General features: G+C 40.0%; 1 protein-coding gene across 31 annotated transcripts in view; it reads left to right on the top strand.

Annotated features, from left to right (window-relative positions):
• Nucleotides 1-23,221, top strand: part of EBF1 (EBF transcription factor 1) — a 402,216-nt gene that overhangs the window by 274,356 nt on the left and 104,639 nt on the right. For 18 of the 31 annotated variants that reach the window (XM_063811625.1, XM_063811624.1, XM_063811633.1 and 15 more), the window contains one exon: nt 380-521. In XM_063811625.1, the coding sequence (XP_063667695.1) occupies nt 380-521 (142 nt within the window). The remainder of the gene's footprint in view (nt 1-379; nt 522-23,221) is intronic. The other 13 variants (XM_063811629.1, XM_063811634.1, XM_063811626.1 and 10 more) reach the window with 1 other exon arrangement.

Below are 23,221 nucleotides of genomic sequence, written 5' to 3'. Positions count from 1 at the left end.
ATTTTTATTTGCATGATCAACTGTGATATCTGCTTCAGTGTCTAAACTGAAGGGTAATTTAGGTGAAACACAACCACCCTTGTATAAAAAAATATGCTAATAAAGATCCTCTTGTTAAAATTATGGTTAACAGTGTACCTTCTGCTGTATAACTATAAACTGTGCAATTTTACTTAAAACTGCATCAAAAGCGTTCCATGCCAAAGACCCACTCATCAATAGCTCCTCTTGTTAGACTTGTACAGCATAAGCACCAGTTATTATGTGAAATAGCTATGCAATTTTCTTCAGCTCCCAGCTGTTATTTATTTAACTTGAGTTTATTACCCACCACGCTTTTATATTAAAATGTTCATTCATTTCTTTCTTATGTCTCCAGGTCGTGGTGTCTACGACAGTCAATGTGGATGGCCATGTCCTGGCAGTCTCTGATAACATGTTTGTCCATAATAATTCCAAGCATGGGCGGAGGGCTCGGAGGCTTGACCCCTCGGAAGGTACGCCCTCTTATCTGGAACATGGTAGGCGAATCATTTTCATTGGTTGGCATTGCTACTTTAACTGTGAATATATTTGGTTTCTTTCTTCCACTCCACCACATGTTCTATTCTGTTTCAAATTTCAAAAGTCTTTTTGAATAAGATTGGTCCTCTAGGGTTTTTTCTCTTCAACATATGGTGGCAAATATTTAAAGACAGGAAAATATCTCTGAGGCCCACCTTTCTTGTGGGACCACTCTCTACTCTGGAAATGGCTGATATTGCCTCCTTTCAGGTTGAGAGAAAGAAGGAGGCCTGGACCATTGCTTTATTCTAAGCTCCCACTGGATTACAAAATAAGGAAAGGCCAATCCAAGGGAAAAATAAGGAAAGGCCACACAATTTGGTATCACTAAAATTGTGATATATTTGACATGTTTATAATTGACCATTGAGGTTTTATAATGAACCCATCCTCTTTACCACCCTCCTGGTGTATCTCTGTGACCACCTGTTGAACTTCATTTGGAGATCAGGTTCAATGTCGAGGTTGGAGGTGCTTTCTGAATATGAAGCCCAGACCAAATGTCCCTCCTGTGCCCTGTACCTAACTCTCACCTCTTCACCATGTGATAGAACTTGCTGTCTGTAAGTAGACTTTGGTAGGGAGAAATCCCATTTGTCTCGAGAATTATGGCTAATCAGTGGTGCCTTTGAGAGGACTGAAGGAAACCAGATAAAAATTTGAATCAAGGAAAGTTAATGCCACTCAGAAGAACCATGGGTTGGGTTAGGGGCACGCCTGAATTTTTCAGTGCTGCATGTGTGTGTAATGTATCCACTCTTCCTCCTCTCCACTCATCCATCCATCCATTCATCTATCTATCCATCCATCCATCCATCCATCCAACCATCCATCCATCCATCCATCCATCCATCCAAGAATGAGTGACTGAGGCTCTGCTGGATACCAGTCACCATATTAGACTTTCTTCAATTGCCTCAAACTCTCAACCCATTTCCCTCACTTCCCTTTCCAGTTTGCTAGGGTCAGCAAGATTCTTTTCAGAACACTACCACGCAAATGATCACCTGATTGCCTGTTTTTTTCCATGGGCCAGGAGTTGCCCATAATTTACAAGGTAGAAAACTCCCTTCTCTGCCAGCATCCCAATTTAATAAACACACCACTCTCATCATTTTTGCCTGGCTTTTTCTCCTGTGCTTATGGAACACACGAACTGTACTTTTTATTAATTAGCCAGATGTAATGCTCTTAGAAGGGATTCTTCACCACATCCAGTTTTACAGTCTTTTTAAAGTAAACCATCATCTTTCAAAAGCTGCTTCTTTATGGTTTCATTAGTGCTGAGATGGATGGATATTACATTTTGCAGGAGGCCATTTCAAACACCTGCTCATGATTACATTCCTAGTTCCATTTCTGTACTTAAAATTATTCTGATCCTCACTTTACAGTAATGTTGTCTTTATAATACCCTTGGAGTCACTTAAGGCATTGTGTGACTAGAGGTGTTTAGGTGAAAGGAGGAGGAAAAAATTAGGAAAATACTCAGTGGGCATGATTTGGAGAGTGCTGCTTAAGGAGTGAAGTTATGTTTTTGACTGTGGGTGGGCATAGTTGCAATAGGTACTGCCCAGTCTGGTGACAGACTTGACTGTCAGTTTGAAATCTGGGTTCACACTTTCAAAATATGCTCAGGCCATACCCAGCTCCTATTTCTGCTCTTGGGAAGCCAGTGAGAAAGCTCCTGACACCACGCAAATTATCCCTCCAACAAAAACCAAAAGCAAACATAGAATATAGCCTTCTCTAAAGGATCCCTATAGGCAATGAGGATCAGTAACATTATTTTGCAGCATGATAAAGGACTGGGTCTTGAAATAGGTACCAGGAACCCCAAATTCAATTTAGTTTCACTCTGGCCTCTATTTGACCTTGGACAAGTCGCTTTAGCTTTTGGGATCCTTGATTTCCTCCTTGTTAAAATGAAGGTGATGATCTGTAAGAGAGTTAAAAAAAAAAAAAATCTGTGCTTTGGGTGGGGGCAGGTAATGTAGATAGGGAAGTGGGCTGGGTGGAGGCTGAGAAGACAGGCAAGTACACGCTCTGGTGCCCCTCGGCCCCAGCCAGTTGTTGCTAAGGGGAATGAGAGCCCAAGTGGGGCCAGATGTTCCAGTTTGGCAACAGTGAATTTTTAATTGTTGGTAACTAATTACAAAATTTTTGGACACTGAAGGGAGGAGAGGGGAAAAAAAGCCACTTAGGAAGAATGCAGCCACAGGTCAACAGTTTGAGACCTCTGGATCAACACAGCTCTAAGCTTCCTCCCAGCTCAGATATTCCCTCTTCTAAGAGTGTTAATATTTCAGTTGGGGTATCATATTATTCTAAGTTTTAAAGTCAGCATTTTATTCACCTGCTTCAGTTTATGAGTCCACAGATGGCCATATTACTATATTTTTCAAAAAATGGTGACATTTCACTGTGTAAGTGGTTGGCCATCCTTGGGGACATAGGTATGTCCTATTTCCTTCAGCAAGGGGCTTTGCCTTCACCGAAGCCTTATTTCACTTCTCTCCAGTGGAAAGAAAGTGTAGACATGTTCAAATTCTTAGTAATGACAATAGCATAGAAATCTGCTTCTCTGCAGAGTGAGTCAACCAACCACACAAAACCACCCACTCATTTAGACACTTCAGGCTGACACATAAATATCTACTCAGCAAAGGATGACTATTGAACTCTTTCATTGGTAATGTGTGGGAGTGGACCTAGATGCTAATTCATGTTGATGTGAGGGTAATACTTTATTTTGCTGTTGAAAAGTCCTATTTCAAAATGCTCTGTTTAAAAGACTTTGAGAATCACACACCCTCATCCCTCTGTGTCTCCGCTCCCACCCCCCACCGCCTTCAAACAGCTACCACATGGTGAGACGGCAAAGCATGTTCTCCTCTTGTGACCTGTGGGAACCTACGTTCTCCCCCATTCTGGACTTTTTACTATCTAATTTACAGGTAGCCTGAATTATTTTGGGCTATTCTGCAAATCTCTATTTATATCCTGCTTGTCAGACCGTTGGAGGAAGTTTCCTTTTGTGGCTCACCTTTCTGCGTATAAGTAGAGACAGAGATCGTGCTTTACATTCATGCATGGGCTTTCTTATGTGACCCATGGACTCGCAAACCCCTGTGCTCTGATAAATGACCCTGTAATTCAAGTATGAGAGTTGACAAAGGCAAATTTATTTCATAGACTCTTGCATGGTCCAAAGATAGTGAATCCTGGCATGCTATAGATCGTGGAAAATGGTCTTCCCCCGTACTTTCTCTTCATTCATAAATACCAAGATTTTCTTTGGCTGGATATTTATGGGACCATTTAGCCTAGTGAGGTTTCTTCTTTAAGCAATAGCTTTATGGAAGATGTACAGTTGTGGAGAGAGGCAGCCTCAAAATGTAACTGCTCCCTCAGTTCCAATTTTTGAAAAAGCATGAGCTCGGGATGAAAGGAGCTGAGTGGCTGCCACAAGGCTATGTTCAGCGCTACCCTGTGTACTTGCCTTGTCTTCCAGTCATTTGGGCAAGTTCATGAAGACTGTGTTCTGGGGAGTCATTGAGGGGCCTGAGGAGTGTTGCTATTGGCATTGTTGTTCCCCTGAGTTCCAGGTTGTGTTTACTTGAATTCAAGGCCAACTGTGGCATCAGTTTCTCTGTTTCTTCCCCCTGTGGCAAAATGCGGTGCCCTCACAACACTGTGGTGCAGAGCCCCTGTCAGCTTGCATGCGCTAACACTTTATTATCTAATGATCTAATATGCAACAAGGCAAAGTGCCCGTGCTCATCATTCTGACATAGAATGCCGGGAGAAGTGACTAAATTACTTTATGTACCATTAGCGCTTGCAGCTATGGTGAACTCACCGGCAGCATTTATGCAAATGCCTGTGAATACACTCTAGTGGCTTTGTCAGGAAACCATCTGACAAGCAGTTTAAATGCTCATTTTTTAAAGGGGATATATGTATTTTTTTATTTTGGTGTGCATGTGTTTTTCTCCTTTCCTCTCTTCTTTTTCTTTCCCTTCTCCCCTTTTTGGGCTTTTGGAGGACTTGCCTCCTCCATGGTGACTAGAGAAATGTGAGCACGTTCTAGAGCTCACCCACCAGTGGGAGCCCTTTCCAGGAGTGGGATTAAGTCCCCAATAGGGTATTCTTTAGATCTAGTTTTTTTTTTTTTATTGTTTTGAATATGTGCATCCTTCATATTTATTTGGAAAAAAAAACAATGGAACTATTAGTCAAGAGTTTTTAGAATATAAACATATTAGTGTTCATGAGCTCTGACCTGGGGTCCTACTTATTTTTTTAGATTGAAGATAGATTCTTTAAAACATACTCAGTTTTTAAAAATGGAAAATGATTGAAATTTAGCTTTTGTGGGCATCAGATACAAATCAATTAAATTTCCCTTCAAAGTTATAATAAAGACTGCAACATAAAACATAAATGTGCCAAGATCTCAAGATAAATAAAAACAATAGTGGAGTTTGGTCACACTCAAAGTATTTTGAAGAATAAATACTGATGATAGACTCACTGGGCCCATCTCCTGGCTGTAATTAAAGCTTTGGAGAAATAGAGTCAGGTGTTCACCACCACCAGTGAATTCTGACCTTTTGGTTGCAGTGTCACATTACAACTGTCCCTGACAATATGGTGGTGTTCTTGATCTTTAGCATATGACCTTCTATAATCCGTTTGATCCAGACAGAGGCAGTTTTTGCTTCTGTCAGTTGCCCCTGGGTGTCCAGCACCATTGACTTCCTGAGACCAGCTGCATTTAAATGTGTTTTTCATTTGCTTGGTTTTTTTGTTTGTTTTCATGTTTTTACGGAAATGTGGAGAAAGATGGTTTGAGCTTGGAGAGACTACCCCAAATTGAGCCTGTCTCTTTTCCCTTCTGTATAATATGGTCCTAACAAGAGGATAGAAGGAGGATCAGGCTCTCTGGCTGAAGTGGCCCTGGGAAGGTCACTTTGCTTCTGTGGGCCTCAGTTTTGTATGTCCAGTGAGAGCCAGGTGGGGTCCTCTGTAGGCTTCCTTTTAGCATGTACTATTTTATGGTGCTCTGAACTGAAGCCATTGGCACGTGACTTTCTGCAGGAGGTGACTTTGGAGAAATAGGGCTTCCTGGGAACAGAGAAATCCACTGGCATTTTCTAATAGAACCCTTCCTCTGGATCTCCAGCCAAGGGATAAGGTGTCAATAAGGTGGACTTGAAATCGCTCATTCATACTAAGCAGGCACTACATGCCAGACATTAAGCTAGGTGCAGTAGGATAATGCAGACTCAGTCCTTGTCTTCACAGAATATATGATGTGAATAGAGAGGAGAGGTACTAAGCAAAATTAGAGTGGTGCGTCAAAGGGGGACCACAAAAGCAGAGGAGAGTAATGAAGTGTCAGGGAAGCCTTGTTTGAGGAAATCTCATTTATGCCAAAACCGAAGAGATGAGTAGGTTTTTACTAGGTGTCTTAGTCTGTTTTCTGTTGCTTTAACAGACTGGGTAATTTTTGAGGAAAAGGAGTTTATGTCTTACGGTTCTGGAGGCTGGGAAGTCCAAGGGCATGATGCCAGCACTGGTGAGGGCTTCCAGGCTGCATCATCCTATTGTGGAAAGGTGGAAAGGCAAGCAAGTGTGGGTGAAGAGAGCTCACTTTTATAACTAACCCACTCCCACAATAATGGAATTAGTCTGTTCAGGAAGGTAGAGCCCCCATGACCTAATCACTTCTTAAAGGTCCTACCTCTTAATACTGTTGAAACTGCAATTACATTTCAATATGAATTTTAGTAGGGACATTGACCCATTCATCTATTCAAACCATAGCACTAGGCAAAGGGGACAAAAAAAAATTGCCAGGTATAGGAAACTGTGCACAAGGGTTGTTTTGCTTAGGTGAATTCCAGGAACAAAAGGAGACCGAGAGGGCTCCTGTTGCTCCCAGGCAAGGGAGGAGTGGCAGGAGATGAGACTAGGGTGGCTGTGAGGGCTACATCATGCAGGCCAAAGTGGGCTGGTCAGGCCATGGTCTTGGTGGCAATTGCGAAGTGGGGAGGAGGTCAAGCAGGGCTTTGATGAACTCAGTTTCAATTACATGGGCTCCTCAGATCCCGTGAAAGCCCAGGGCAAGATTGCTCAGACCTGCTTATAACTTTGCTTTTCGCTGCTGGACTTTGGAAACTCACCAGGGAGTTGGCTGTGCTTTGGAGCTGTCCCCCTAATTACTCCTTATTGTATCAATAGTGCATGTGTTCTTTATAGAAAGTCAAACATTTTAAGAGTCCTTTCTCCTCTTTTTTTTTCAGATGGCTTCGTATTATTGATTTAGTTTTTCATAAGTGGCTTAGAAAGGGTGTACCTTTTGGCATCTTTTTAAATTTGTGGAGACCCTCACCTTTTCATGGTCTTTAGAGTAGAGGACTGCTGCATTATTTGACCCATTAAAATGTATATTACCCCACCAAAACTTAGTGAGTGAAAATAAACTAAAACAACAGAGAAAAATATACCCTCCCAAATTTCTCTCTCCCCTCCCACCAGGGGCAATGCCTGAGCCACAGCTCACACTGAGTGAAGTCAGTGAAGGATGGAAGGTCATTTCTTTCACTCTTCCTCATTTTACAGAGACCCAGAGAGGGGATATAATCTGCTCAAGCTTAAACATAGCTTGTTTCTGTCAAAATCCATTCAGCACTCTTTGTACTTGTCCGTGTGCATTTCAGGGTTTGCATAGTTTCCTGGTCACCTGGATAAACATGCCAGAGGATTTGGGGTCCACCCCAATGCCTGTACATTTCATATTGGCCTAGCCTTGCCTCCAGTCTTTCTGGGATTCCCAGGATGCTGAGAAGAATGTCTGTAAAATAAATCCAGCTTCCTGACAGAAATGTACATTCAAGGGCAGATGATGGATGATGCATAGCTTCCCACATAGCCAACAGCCCTTCTGTGGCTAGTTTTGATGCAGAATCCCAGCCAAGCCCACTAAGGCAAGATCATCTTGGTGAAGGGCCCAGGCTAAATAGAAAAATATTGGTGTCATCTTTTGTGACTGAGGGTGGCATGTTACAATTTACCAATTGATTTCCCTACTTGAAAAAAGAAGACAGGTGCAAGAGCAGAACATTAGGGATAAGAATACCCAGCTGTGTCATAAAATAGAGCACTGAGACCCCAGATTTTCAGGTATCAAATCAGGGCTTTTACTTTGTGCAGTTGAGAAGATGCCTTTTGTCTTTCCTTGAAATAGAAAGGATGTGGTAAGTGGTCAAGATAATGCACAAAGATGTGAGTGAAGACTGATTTCCTGTGTATTCCCTGAGTAATTCATAAAGCAGGTAACACCAGAAATCCTAACACTGGGGATATGGTAGCCAGCAGGATCTCAGCATCAGACAGACTGAAGAGTTCATGAGCAGGTGATCTGTGTTCTGCTCATTTGACCATGGCACCACCAATAGCACTGATAACAAAGGAGAAATAGTGCTCAGACTTTTTTGCCATGCTTGACAGTAACCAGGCCAGGTAATAATATTTATTATTCTATTATTATTTACTACCACTATTGTTGTTTTTTAGAACTATTAGCATTTATGGATCATTTACTATATATGCCAGCACCATGGTAACTATTTTACTTATCATCTCATCAAGTCTTCCAACAAATCTCATGATATATAATGATTATTATTACCATTTTACAGATGAGAAAACTGAGGTTTAGAAAGAGTCAATAACTTACTCAAAGCTGCAGAACTAATTAGAATTGGACCTGGAATTTGACCTTAGGTCTGCCTAATAACAGTGCTAAGAATAATAACAATAAACATTCCCTGAGCCCTACTATGACAGGCACAGAGTGCTATAGGTACCCTGTTGTAAAGAGGAGAAAACCAAGGCTAAAGAGAGGGTCAATAACTAGCCTAAAGTCACACAGCAATTAAGTAGTAGACCCAGGGTTCAAATCCAGGAAGCTTGATGCTGAAGTCTGCACTCTCATCTACTGCTCTGTTACATTACAGTATGAGAAATTCCTTCCATCTCCTATCCTATTGTTCTTATTTTTTTCTTAACACAAGCAAGGCAATTGTGCTGGTATCTTCAACATACTTTTCAAAAGTTAGCCCAGAGCATATCTTTTTTTAAAAATGGGGCACATCATGTATATTTACTTTATAGTTGATTTTCCTTCAGAAACCTGAAGGAAATTTTTCCCATGGCTGCGACACATTCTGCTAGTCGAATTTTTAAAAATGCTGATTTTATTCGATGACTAGTATATTTTCTGTGGGGCTGGCAAGATAATAAGGATGCTGGTAATATTTTATTTATTTGCAAGAATGTCCTAACTCATCTCCCTAGAAATCATTTGTTGACCATATGGGCTCTCTGGCACGTGTACAATGTGTGGAGGAAGGAGTCCATGAGAAAATGATGAGATGATGAGTTAAACAACCGTTAGGATACGGAAGAGTTTGTAAACCTCATGCTAGAAATAACATGGGAAACCGATTTGGATATAGGGAGGCTAGTTTCTTATATGAATTTCTTGACAAACCTGTAAACTGTGGGAAATTTCCAGTATTTGGTTGGTTGAGCTAATAAATGAGTGAGTCACACCTTACTTATTTTAATAAGCACAAAGTGTGGTGTGTTGTGTGTTGTAGGGGAGATTTGGGGGGGAAAGATTGTTGCTTTCTACTTATATTTTGGCCAGAAATGACAGGACTTTATGTAAAAACTTTTTTTTATGAGACAGGGCCTTGCTCTGTTGCCCAGGCTATGAAGTGCAGTGGTGCAATCATAGCTCACTTTAGCCTCAAACTCCTGCACTCAAGCTATCCTCTCACCTCAGCTTCCCAAGTAGCTGGGACTACAGGTGCACTCCATCACATCAGGCTAATTATTTTAGTTTTGTAGAGACAGGGTCACTATGTTGCTCAGGCTGGTCTTGAATGCCCGGGCTTAAGCAATTACATCCCCTTGGTCTCCCAAAGTGCTGGCATTACAGGTATGAGCCAGCCTGGTCAGAACTTTTTTAAGCCTAATTTTTTGTGTCTTATATTTGGTTACAAAAGCATCATAATTCCAATTGCATTGATTTGCCTAATTGATTGTTTCAAACCAAGCTGTCTCTATACTTATCTGTCACAGGAGCTCCCCTCACTTGAGAATTTCAGAGGCTTCAAATGATGTTTATGGGCAAGTGGAAGCTTTGATGTGTTGTTCATAAACCCTTCTTAAGATGAGATATTTAGAAGCAGTGGCCAGGGGTTGATTTTGAAATATTTTTGTTTGACCATTTTCAGTTATATATGCAGAAATAAATTAAAACCAAGCTGTGCCACTACCTTACTACATGACTGAGTATGTACTTTGATTTCTCTGGGCCTCTGTTTCCTCATCAATTAAGGTGGGTCTTGGAAGAGCCCTTCAAGCTCTGATGATTTGTTGTTTGAACCCAGCTAATTCTGTGAGAGGTTCTTTTATCTCTTGAGGGGCTACACACCTGCAGCCTTGGAAAAGTGGCTACCAAAATGCCCAGGTGAAAGGACCCAATTTCCCTCCACCTTGGCCATCTCTGCAGGAGGTTAACAGTTGGTTCTAGGAGGCCTGGAAAAGCCATAGAAATGTGGCATACATAGCCATTGTGCCTTAGGTAGCTATCACCCTGCATTCTTCTCCCTGGATTTCTTCAGCTGGGAAGGTGTTGTGTACAAGCGGCTTGATAGTTTGCAGTGAGCTTTCAGACCACCATTTCCCATGCAGTAGGTGAGATAATTTTAGAAAATGGAGGATAAACATTTAAACATTTTTAATGGTTGTGTGTTTATGTTAATGCATAAACAAAACAATAACTCCAACTTCAAAATCATGATCTCACAGCTATTATTGCTTAGGGCAAGACTAAAGTTAAAGAAAAAGTTGATCTAAACAAACATAGCAGCTAAATACTATTAAGTAAATAATAGTGTAAGTGGTACAGGGATAGAGGAAAATCAGGACTGAAGTTTGGGAAATGCTGTTAGAGAGGGCTGTAAGGGTTGGGGGAAGTAATAATTCTTTCAAGTCACCAGGAAACAGTGTAGGACCCTGGGAAACATTCTTTTTTTGAGTCAAATCATTTTTAAAAGAAAGTCCTTTAGGCTCAGTTTACCGTTAGAATAGACTTAAATATCCTAACAGGATTTTAAAAAATAAAACTCCCAAGCTGCTGTCTTTTTGTTTTTAAACAAGTAGGGTCTGCATGTCAGAGAGCAGAAATTAGTTTGGAAAGAGGACTTGCATCAAGAGAGAAAATCAGCCAGGGTCCACCCAGGCAGCGCATTATGATAATATATACGGAACCAGCTGGACACTGAGCAAGGCTGACATTGTGTTGTCAAGGGCAGGATCGCCCATCAATTTCTGAGATAGAATTTGAGTTCAAATGACAGAAAGAGCAGCAACTGTGTTGAAACTGATGCATGGGGGAGGGGCAGGCAGGCAGGAACCACCAGGCCTAAAGGCAGGAAGTCCTGGTACCTCCGGAAGGGGGTGGCTCTGTTTTCTCATCTGGCTGCTACCCTTCCTTCTAACCTTAACATCTGTCAGCAAGATCCACCTGGGTCCTTGCATGATTAGAGCCCACTAAAGGGGGAGCTTACTGGTGCTAATTTTAACCCCCAAGAGAATAGAGTGCCTGCTGCTGAAATGGGGGCTAGGTCGACCCAGGAAATGGGACTCCACGTAGCCACCAGTTGTCAACCTAAGAAGCCTATTGTGGGTGTAGTGGCAATTGTTAACAACTTTTGGAAGAATTCTTAACTTTTCAGCTACTCTGTTTAGTTCCTTAACATCTTAATAACACCAGTGATTCCTCTTTAGTTCATTTGCTTATTCATTCAATCATTCATCTATTTAACACTAACACATGTTTATTGACTGACTGCCAATTATATCAGACAATAGGGCTACAGAGGTGATAAGGCAGGGACAGTTGTTAGCATTATGACGTAGACTGTCACATAAGTGTAAGTACTTATGTGCTGATATTAGACAAATAATGGCATGCGGAATGATTTAAACTGCAATGATGGTTAAGTGCTATAAGGTACAAATACAGACTCCTAAGAGAGCTTAGAACTGGGGGACTCAGCCAAGTCTGAAGAATCAGGGAAACTTTTAAAATTTTAAATGAGAATGAACAGGAGAGGGGAACACATATTCAAAATTCCACGTGGGGATAAAACATTAGAAGCTGTAGGGAGGGCAAATAGGGAAGGTAGGTTAGGTCTGAGATCCATTTTTGAGAAACTAAACTTGGAAAATTTCCATAGGTTGTTTACTCTTTGACTTTGAGATGTGGTTCCATTACAGTTTCTTAATCATGAGCTAACAGAACTCATTGTCCATAAAATGGTAGCATTTAGAGCAGTGTTTTGGGTGATCATGGCCTTACTGTTACGATAGCGGTTGTTAAGTACTTTCTCTGCATCAAGTTCAGTGCTGAGCACTTTGTATGATCTCTTTTAATGCTCTTAACAGCCATGGGAGGGCACTAGTATTATTAGTTTTACTAAACACATTTGGGAAACTGAGGCCATCCTTTAAGGATTTGGTCGTGGCCAAAGTTAGGTTTTTATCTGCAGCTTTTGAATCTCCAAGTAGTTGACACAGGGGTCCTCACCACTGTTTTTTCTTATTGTTTAGTCAGTGCTAACCTCCCTTCCACATTGGACTTCAGACGTGGAGAGAAATTCTCCTGCTATTTGAGCATGTAATATAATACCTGCTTCAATTGAAACAAATTGACGACATTACTCAAAGGCAAATTGAAAAGCCAGATCTATGCTAAATCCCAAGGGTAAGTTAGTTGGCATGTGCAGTGATATATGGGAAGGTGCTTTTCTGGGTTAAGATAAAAAGTCCTGGTATCACGTCACACTATCAGGCACCCCATCTCAAACTCCCTGTGCCAGCCCTGCAACTTGAAATACTCAGTGGACAGAAATGATACTTTATAGAAATTAGGTGGTCATCATTGTTATCAGATGAATATGATGCCATCAGCATGATTTTAGCATCCTCAAAAAAAAGAGATTTACCTGGAGGGACACAAGAGAAAATCTGAGGCATGGATTGCAGGACGGTGGCTTTTCTGCCAGCCTGCCGTGGGCAAGTCGGCTGGGAGATGACCTAGTAATTAAAATCCTGCTTAAACGTATGCTGCTGGTCAGTTATAACAGAAGCACTAACATGGGCAACCAGAGAAAGATAAGAAAAGCGAAACACAAAAGTAACACTCTTGAGCCCACAGGGTGCAGAAATAGATCTGAATGGACTGAGTGCATATCTGAACACTAAGCATGAAAGCAGAACCCAAGTACTAATATATTTTTATCCCAATCTGTGAAATTAATCAATATTTTATATGCGAACATATGCTCCTGTGTTGCTGGCTTATTTAATTGACAGTTGCAATCAGCAGGATACCAGTTGTTCAAACCCACATTTTTCATCCACAGTCCTGGGGAGAAATGCAGCAGGGGACCCAGGGAACAGGGACACAGACAGTGTCAGATTTGAGGCCTCTTCTCAACCCTTCAGTTTCTTTCATCGACCTTGGGGCAAAGTAATAAAAATTTCAAGATAGTGCAAATGTTGAATATGAACAGAGAGCAATGTACTTGGGCTACTATTTAGAAGAATGATAATTAAAATGAACGTAGTTGGTACAAATTGAGATCTTTAATTCTTCATTGTTTTTTTATCTGTTTCTCTTTTGAACATAGCTGGAGAAGCCAACAGATACTGAGCACCTACTATGTGCTGGGCCTGAGGCAAATGCTGTTGGGTGTATTATCCGTGGGCTGGTGGGTGAGGGGGATATATCCCAGCCAGTTCCAATGTATTGGATCATTTCTTGACAGAGGAAGAAAATATATCTTTGGTCTTTCTTTGCCAAAATCTTCTGGCGGAATCATCAAACCAGCTGTGCTTTTCCAGTAACTATTATGTGCAACAAATCTATAAAGTCAAACCTCATATTCCTCTACCTTTCAACTTTGGCAGAATCCTAGAAACTCTCCTTGATTTGGTTAGCTAAAGGCCTGTGGAATCCAATCTTTGCTGTTTAAAAGAAAAAGAGAGTTGGGGGAAAGTGTTATTAAGGTACTATTTTAGAATAGTCTATTTGTTAGTAAATTGTTATTATTTTCATGATACGTGCAACATTCTATAGTGAAGACCATTGGAATGGACAATGTCCAGATTAAAAATGAAAGTTAAAAGGAACTGCCTGATACTTTAAAAATGTTTCTCATAGTGTTGCTATCGTTTGTGTTAGATGTTCAGACTCAGTGTGTGTTTAGCAGCCCAACATGTAACAATAGAAAAGCTTCTAAGCCTGGAAGTTTGGCAGTATTTTCAATGTTCCTGTATTTAAATTGGCACCTGTGCTATTATATTAGGATGCCATTTTCTGAACTTGGAAATAGAAGAAGGTGGAGAGAGATTTTACTGTAATTCATATGCGGGTCTGAGTCTTAGGGGGAAAATAACTTTACTTGGAAATAGAGTAGTAATATTCTGTAAAGTTAATAAATATCCACCCTCTATCTTGGGGATAAGAAATTGCACAACTTAAGATTTTATGGGACTTTGGCTGTATTTGTATGATTGAAGTGAATATTTTAGCCAAACTGAACAGAAATTTCAGATAAACACCAAAGTCGAAGCGTAGTTTGGGTGTTTTAAACATTTGACTATATCAATCAACATGGATTCTCAAAGTCTCAAGTCCAGTTGAATCCCTGAGATTCAGCTATGTCATTTGTAAAGTGGAATGAGGAATATGGTCTGTTTGCCTACTGCTCAAGGTTGATATAAAGAATAATTAAGATAATGTATGGTAAAGCCCTTTAAAAACTTAACAATGCTAGTTAATTGTCAGGTATGGGTTGAGTGCAGAGTACTGTCTACCCAGTTTGTAAATGAATGAGGTCCCTGTCTGCAAGGGATGCATTGACTAGTTGGGGTGATTTGCCTATGTATATACATGCCCAGCTATATATATATACACATGCATATATCAAGATGAGTTCAAGGAAAAGTGCAGTAAATAATAAATGGGAAAGATAGGAAGAGTTCACTAAAGGGTTAGTGTTTTGTAGACTGGGATAGTAAGAGACACCTTCATGCAAAAGATGGATCTTTTTGGCAAGTAACTGTTTGGGTGATGGAAGTAAGTGGTATATCTTTCATAAAAAAATGCTGGGAACATGCAAAGGATGTTTGGAGACAGTGGATTTGGGAAGCTGGTCATTACCATCTTTCTTTTCTTCTTCCCTATTTTCCTTCTCCTTCTCCTACAGCAACTTCTCTTCTTCCTCCTCCTCTTCATCATCATCTCACAATTTTTGCCCACTCTGTACTGAACTCTTCACATAGATTAACTCATTCAAACCTTACAACAATCCTATGAGTGGGCTGTCTTACAATTGTTATCCTCAATTAAAGTGGTAGAAACTGAGGCTTTCAAAAAGTGAAGTAATTTGCCCAAGCTGGTAAATGGTGAAGCTGAAATGTGGGCTAGCTGAGGCCCCCTGAATCCAGAGCTGGTGCTCTTAACTGCTGCTGAGGCTGAAAATGAGGCTAGAGAGGGAGAATGGGCCAGACTCATGAGGGTGGACTTGATCCCGCTGGCTAAGTTTTGAAAGCTGGTATTTGAGGAAGGTTAATCTGGGTTTTGATAGGTAGACTGGACTTTGCATATAACTAATAATTATGTAGTAGAAATGAATCACAAACAGGCAAGTGTGAGTATTTGCTCTTTGATGTCCAGACAGAACAGCCCAGACCCCAAAGAGTAATTTTTGAGGAAGTTGAGTCAGTACATCATAGAGTTGAGATGAAAGTGGACTTCTCATTCTTTGCATGGCTTATGTGGGCAAAGTCAATGATACATATTCCTGTGCTTATGACATCACAGATCATCACCACGGAAACATCTGTGCTGTAACAAACGCTGGATTGCAGTGTCACTGAATGTGTCAGGGAGGAGAGGAAACTGGCTCAAAATGATAAGGCTCTGAATAATGAAAGTTCACTGAAATATGTTAGCAATGGCAGCCTCGGTTGTGGAGAGAAATACAAGCAGAACTATTCCGAAAAGCACAAAGCAGGACTTGTGCATTATTAAAGGTTGGGCAAGGTTGGTTTCAAAATGCTGCTCACATTCAAAACATGGTTTTCTTAAAAAGTCACTATCTATGCTGTCTTGCATGATGACAATAAAAATCCTTCAGGAACAGGAGCTCATCTCCCAAACTGCGTATAGAAAATCTTCTGCATAGCAAAGAAAGGCCAACTGGGGGACTTCTGTGTGTTTTGGGAGAAGACGTAAAGATCAGGAGCAAAATTGGCCATGATTATGTTTATTGTTTGGTAAGTCAGTGACAGTATTAGTTCAATGATTGCAGAAATTAATAATCAGTAAAAGATGACTCTGAGCCCTCTGAGGATTTATATAAGTTGCACAGTGGTAGATCATGAACTGAATCCAGCCTTCAGCCATACTTATGTTTGGGTTGCATGGCACCTTCAGAAATTATGTATTAGTTGCTGACAATTGAAGATAGAGAGATTATATGAAAACCTGGATTTACTAATGTCTTTTATAATCAGAAGAGCTGGTAGTGCTGGATCCACATTCTCAAATGGCAACGGGTAGGGAAAACTCAGAAATCATCTTCCTTTTGGATGAAGCACATACTCTACATTTAGCCACAATCCCCACCAATCCCATTGCATCTCCTCATCCCATTTCATTGACTTACCTTCCTGCCTAGCCCTGTGAGCATTTGATTTTGTGCTCCTCGTTGGAAGGATTGGAGATTAATCGTTGTTCCTAGCACAGTTCCTAGTCTATAGAGGGCACCCCCTATATTGTAGCTCTGATTAGTCTTTATCAGTTATAGGCTGAGTTATGAAAACTTGATCCTGAGATCAGCGGTATCCAATTGAACTTCCTGTGATGATGGAAGTGTCCTATCTCTGTGCTGTCCAATATGATAGCTACTATCCACTATAACTATTGACTACTTGAAATGTGGCTGGTATGACTGAGGAAATAATTTGTATTTCATATTAATTAATTGAAAATTAAGTGTAAATAGCTGCGTGTAGCTAGTGGCTACTGTAATGGGCAAAGCAAAAGCAGATTGAGTAATGGGATCAAACATCCAGTCAGCTGTCCTCATTTAGGATAGAATGTGGAAGATAGACAGTAGGGTTGTGTGTGTGAACTTGCCCATCTTACAAGAGATGACTTATAGTAGGCTTCATCACCTAGGGGCATCTACTTCCAAAGCAGGAACCACTACCTGGCTAGACTTCTTGTCAATTTCAGGAGCCTAAGACATGTGTTTTACAAAATGTTTATGTGCACATTCATAGCAATAAGCGTAAGTCATCTTAAGCTTAAATGGGAAGTCTGACTGTTCTCTGTCCCCTAAATGTTCAGTTAAGGGTACTACTTAAGTATAATAACTGTACTTGTGAGTGGAAAAGCCTACATTATTTGATGAGCTGCTTGACTCCCACATTCACGACAGCATAGAGCCAAGAGCCAGGGTGAGTGAGGGTACTGTGAGAAGGAAGCCTGTGGAATCTTGCTAGACTGCTGGAGGGATCCTCTCTTCTTAGGGCCAAGGGCACACAGGCTGCCATCTCTTGAGATTTCCATCGTGAACACACTGAGCACATCTAATGATCATGTTGCTATAAACCAGCCCACAAGTAGGATTCTAAAAGATCCCTCTCTCATGCAACTGTTTCTTTCATTCCCACCTTGTTTGCCTGGGAAACTTGTCACTGGCCCTCTCCACCATGCCTGGTAGTCAGAGCCCTCCCTTTGTCTTTGTCATAGAGTTGAAACCCAGAGCCATCTACCAAGCTCTGGCTTATTGGCAACCCACTGGCCTTTTTCCTGAAACCTGCCTGCCATAAGCCAACTTTTCCAGTTGATCAATAAATGACTTCACTGCTTCTAGGGATATATACATGGAGGACAAAACAGATGTCTGCTTTTTTCACTCCAGTTTAAGCTCAAATTATAGCTTCTGCTCCCACACCCATACCCCTGCCCCAGCAAAAAAAAAAAAAACATGCCTCCTTAAAACATAGAAATCTTAATGAAAATGATAGAAACAGTGTTGTAGCTAATTTTGTTAAGTGATGACTAATACCGATCCTCTTGTAATAGAAAAAAAAAGAAGAAAACACACGTGACTATCTTCTGCTTGGATCATTCATCCAATTGGAATTATACATCATCTAATCTTACAGTCAAATTCTGCTAAGAGGATACCATGTCTTTTTTATCTTTGTGGGCAAACATCAACGTAAACCCCTATTACAATAGTGAATTGAATGATTCCTAGAATTCAATAGGAAGAGAAAGACAAAACCCTCTAACAAAAAAGTAGATTCTACATGTTTTAAAATTTCTTCTTAGCAAAATTCATAGCAAAAACATTTCCTAGAAAAAGACCAAGGTAATATGAACTGAGAGTAACTAATGAAATGCTAAATTATCTGCATGCATCTATGTTTTTATTGCTGAATTTGGTCCTGCCTCCAGACATAAGGAGGCTAAAAATTCATATTCAGATAAGGAAAGGCAAACCTTGGCGAACAGATGGAGCAGAGTTCAGCATAAAGGTTTAATCCTATCAGGCCGATTCCTGTATGGCCATCTGGATAATCCGGCACACACATTCAAGGCCTGTTAAAAATACGACTCCAGCCAAGATTAGCGTCACAGATTTTCCACTAGACTTGCTCATATTTGACTTTATGATTTTCCAGGCCCAGGAAGACTGCTTGTGAATAAAGACTTAAATAGTCCTTGAAGAAGCAGTTGCATATTTTTTTAACCTGAAAATTGTTTCCCCTTTTCACAATATTGGGTGTCCATTTTTGGAAGGTTATTTTCATTTCCTTTTTTCCCCTTGGCTTTCATTTCCCAAACTTTTCTTACAACAGGACAATAAGGAGAATTGGACTAAAAATAATTTTGTGCATAAAAGTTCTCCTTGTCAGGATGAAGAGAGTTATTTACTTATTGTATAATCAGAGGCACGTGAATGTACTATTGTTGCAACAAATATCACAATTGGATCCATGAATAATTCATTTTGAAAATTCTCTTACCCTCCATGACAATTTTTCCCCATTGCTTTGCAATGGAGTGACTGACAGTCATAGAATAAGAGGTGGGAAAGAAACCCAAAGAACTGATGACAATATTTGCCTTTGGCTGCTCTAGGATTAATATTTTGTACATTTTAATTTTGGATTTGGCAGATCAAACGTGAGGTGGAAAACAGTGTAGTCACACCTTGAGTTATAAAATTCTGAGCTGCAGTGTAGTTAACAAACAATTTTTGCATATTATGAAACAATGCTATGTTGTGTGTCATTAAATCAAAAAGCCTTCAACAAGTCTTTCAAGTGCAATTTAGAAGTTACAGGTACATCAAAATGTCAAGATTTCTTACTGCTAAATTGTCAAATAACCCCGTGTAATGAACCTGCACACAGTTCCAGATCTCCGGCAGACAAACTCAGGAATCCAAAAGCGCTTGCCCTGGAATGTTTTGGATTACAGTTGTTGCACCAGCATTTTTGTCCTTCCCTTGCTCAGGTGCTATGTCCATTGATTGTTGAAAAATTTTGCTAATTCAGAATAAAATAAGAAAGCTGCAAAATAGGAAGAGAATATAATTTGGGCTTAGTCTATAATTAGCAAATGGCATAAATTGGAACTTAGACACTATTTTGCTAAGTTTAGGTACATCTAGATATTCACCACTAAGCTAACACTGCCTTAATGTAGATGGACATTGGAGCTACATTTCCAAATAGTGCCTGTGAATTTTTCCTTTTCTTCTTTTCTGCGAGAGCCATTAATGCTGTCAAAGCAAAGGGCATTCTTGCCAAATGAAGTCACTTTGGAATAAAGGATGAAAATCACTTGAAATTCTCAATCTCCTCATTTAATATTTAATAGGTTTAATTGCATCTAGTATGGAGAGATCTCTATATCATGGGTTACATTTCTCCTTAAAGTGACAAACATCACACACACACACACACACACACACACACACACGCACACACGACTCTTTTTCATATATAATACATGAATCTTTGCCAAGTATTATCTAGATATGCTAGTGGACAGGACAATAAATGCAGACAAATAACAAAATGAAATAAAAACCCTAATAAACAATAAAATGCTTAACTGCATAATGCAATTACTGAAGAAAATAAAGTAAGGCAGAAACAAATCCCTAGTAATACAAGTTAAAGCAACAGCATAAGTGTTATAAAGGCTGCTACACCTTGCATGAGGAAACTGTCAAATTTGTTTGTTTGTTTATTGGCTGAGTTTATTTGTTTATTTGGAGTTAGCATTCTGAAAGTGAAGTTTGCATACTCTGGTACCATGGTTCAGGTCAGGCATTCTAATTGCTTCTGGTTTCTAAAGCATCCAGTTGGAGAATGGATAAACAAAGAATAGATTTGCCTCCTGTGCATGGTGAAAATACAGAGGTCCAGTCTTCCAGCTGGAAGAAAACCTTCTGTTTGTCCTCTTGCCTGTCCAGTAGCTGCTAGTTTCAGGATCAAAGAAGGCAGGTTGTAGTGCTAAGGAGCTGTGAGCAGGAAGGTCATCATTCACTGAAAAAAAAAAAAAAAAAAAAAAAAACACCAGCAAAAACAAGCATTCAGATCGAGCAGGAGGAAGAGATATCTGTGCGCTGAGTCCAAGTGGAATATTTTGTGCCCTCAATAGTCTCTCCGTTTCTCCCAAGTACAACATCACCAAAATTAAGGAGATAAAAGGGAGAAAAGCATGAGTTTTACGAGGTCACAAGTATCCCGTAGAAATGAGCTGAGCTCATGGGTTTTATGTTTTCTGCCAACTCTCAAAAATTTGGGACAATAACATTAAAGTCGATTCCTCATTTCTGAAAAGTTTCCCATTAATATTCATTCCAGGCAAATGAGATCCTTAAAAAAACATTCTACTTTGGAGGGACTGTTGCCAGTTCCACCTACTCAGTACATTTAGTTGGATATGTTAGCAAGCAGCTGAACTGGGAGTTCTTAGGAAAGTCTTACAATAAAATACATAATCTGAACTGATGAGAGTATAGGGTATTCTCGTAAATAAACTCTAGTTAATGGGGAGCTGATGGTAATTATTATAGCAGCAACTAGCATACTATATGGTGCATAGTAAAACAACAAAACACAAGTAGGCATTTTCTGTGTATTTTGCTGGAACTCTGTGAGGTGAGTGCCCTTATGGAAACTACAACTTAAAGAAGGTAAGAGACTGTTTCGAGGTTGCACTAGGTGCTAGATGTGGAATTTGAACAACTGGAGCTCTTGCCCATTTTCAAATACAGTCATACTCCAAATGTTAAAATCAACTTAACATAATTTCATATTTCTGTCTTTACTCAGAAGCCAGTAAAGGCTAGTGCCAGCATTTTCACCTCCACTGTAAGCATCAGTGGTCTGCTTTGTAGAAATGCTCACTAATAGAGAGTTCTGGTTAATAGAATTCTGGAAAAGGAGAGTGTGCACGTTTTCCTACACCATATGTAATGGGAATGGAAAAGAACCTTATATCACCTTGAGATTTAGATTTAGATTTAGATTAGAAAATTTCTAAATTTGTACATTTTATCAACTCACAGAGTGTTGTTTCTCCAGTGTATTTAGATACAGGAATGGAGAAAAAAGCCAAACAATATATCTCTAATTAGGCTTTCATAATGTCACATTGATTGTCACAAATGCCTCATTTTGGGGATAAGATATGATAAATGCTGAATCTGGGTCATCTATATGGCTACCCCAAACAAGTGAGGTATTGATCACAGCACAGAGAGATTTCAGAAGGAAAAATAAGAGCAGCCCTAGGGCCCTGCTGATAGCTGCACACACCACTAATTCACCTCAATGGGCAGGCACCTCTGAGCTCAATTAACCCTTATTCCCAAGGCCACCCATAAACCCCGAGGTAAACATGGCTCTCCTGGCCCTTGCTTTCTATCAATGAAATAGATCATTTCTATTGGAGGCTGAAGTGCGATTCCAGCTTATAAATTCACCTTGCTAATAAAGAGACTGATGCTCCCAGTGCGAGTGTGCAGGCACTTGAATCATGTAACACTTATTCTGTAAATCAGAAAATTTTAAACTACCGAGGGCATCTGTGATTTCTTCTGCCTTCTGTGGCTGTTCAAAGGAAATATAAATGCTCGGGAGATAGAGTAGGTGATAGCAAATGTCCCCTGGTGCAGTTGTCTGCACACAGAACATTAGTTGTTAAATACGTACTGGAGCTGAACGATTTCTTTCTTTCTTTCTTTCTTTCTTTCTTTCTTTCTTTCTTTCTTTCTTTCTTTCTTTTTTTTTTTTTATTCTTCCCTCTCTTTTCCTTCTCACCATGACCATTGTTCAAGAAGCAAATTGGAAATCTGGTAATTAGGCCCTGACTCACGGTGTAGTATTAGAGTCCTGAGCCAAAGTTCAACACCCTGAAATGAAATTTAAACCAATTAATCTGTTAGATTTTTATCGCTTGTCCGTGTTTTCTCAGCAATTCCCCCAGCACGTGGCCTTTGATCAACTCTCATACAAACGCTAAAATGTGTGCCTGCTGCTAGCAAGATGGGAATGACATTAACATGGTACTCATAAAACAATCAGAGCAGAGAAGCCCTCAAACAGGCAGGGCATAGTAATATTTAATAAAAGCACACACATAATCTTCAGAATTAGCATTTTGTGCCTTGCAGTACCTTTGGGAGAAGAGCTTTTATTTGTGGAGTGATCATTATTATAACAAAGAAGAGCTACCTAATAATTTCCACTTTAACTCTGCAATGTGCCATGAGCATTTCAGAGCCATTATGCTAAACTGTGGTAGGGTAATCATGTTATTGTCATAGTTTGAAGGAAGGAAAATCTCCTCTACTTTCGTGGCTGGTGAAGGGTGGGGGAAGGGATTTAAAAAAAGAGGCAAACCCCACCCCCTAACCCTAAACTTTTATTTTTAATGAGATTTAAAACCAGAAATTGGGTCACTGGCCTTGCGGATACTTATGAGTGTGAAAATTCATTGGAGAGGAAGAAAGAATCTTGTATTAATTAAATCAAAAATTTGCTGGTAAAAGTGGTTTTGTATTCAAACACCGCCCCCACATTCCATAATATTTGCTTGGAGATAGACTTGTATTGATGATCACATCCCTGTGCTGAATTGAACTCTTTCATAAATCTTTTCACAGTCAAATTCCACTGAATCCATCCACTGTGACTATTAAAAGTGATTTTTCCCTGTCTCCCCTCTGTTTCTCTCTGGGTATCCCAAATGTAAGAAATAAGTCCTTGGCTGCTTTGGATGTTGTCTGAGCTTTCTCAGAGAAAACATATCCAAAATGAGGAGAGAAGGGGAGGCTCAGGGTCAGTGCAGCTGTTTTGTTTGTTTTATTTTCCTTTTTTAAAATGTAATTTTGCTCTAAAAAGTACAACTGTTTGCTCTCATAGAATTAAATGTTCTGCTGCTACTTAATTTTTTAAATTA

The sequence above is a fragment of the Pan troglodytes genome, chromosome 4 (genome assembly GCF_028858775.2).
Source record: "Pan troglodytes isolate AG18354 chromosome 4, NHGRI_mPanTro3-v2.0_pri, whole genome shotgun sequence".
Lineage (NCBI taxonomy): Eukaryota > Metazoa > Chordata > Mammalia > Primates > Hominidae > Pan > Pan troglodytes.
This window is presented reverse-complemented; position numbering and strand designations above follow the sequence as displayed.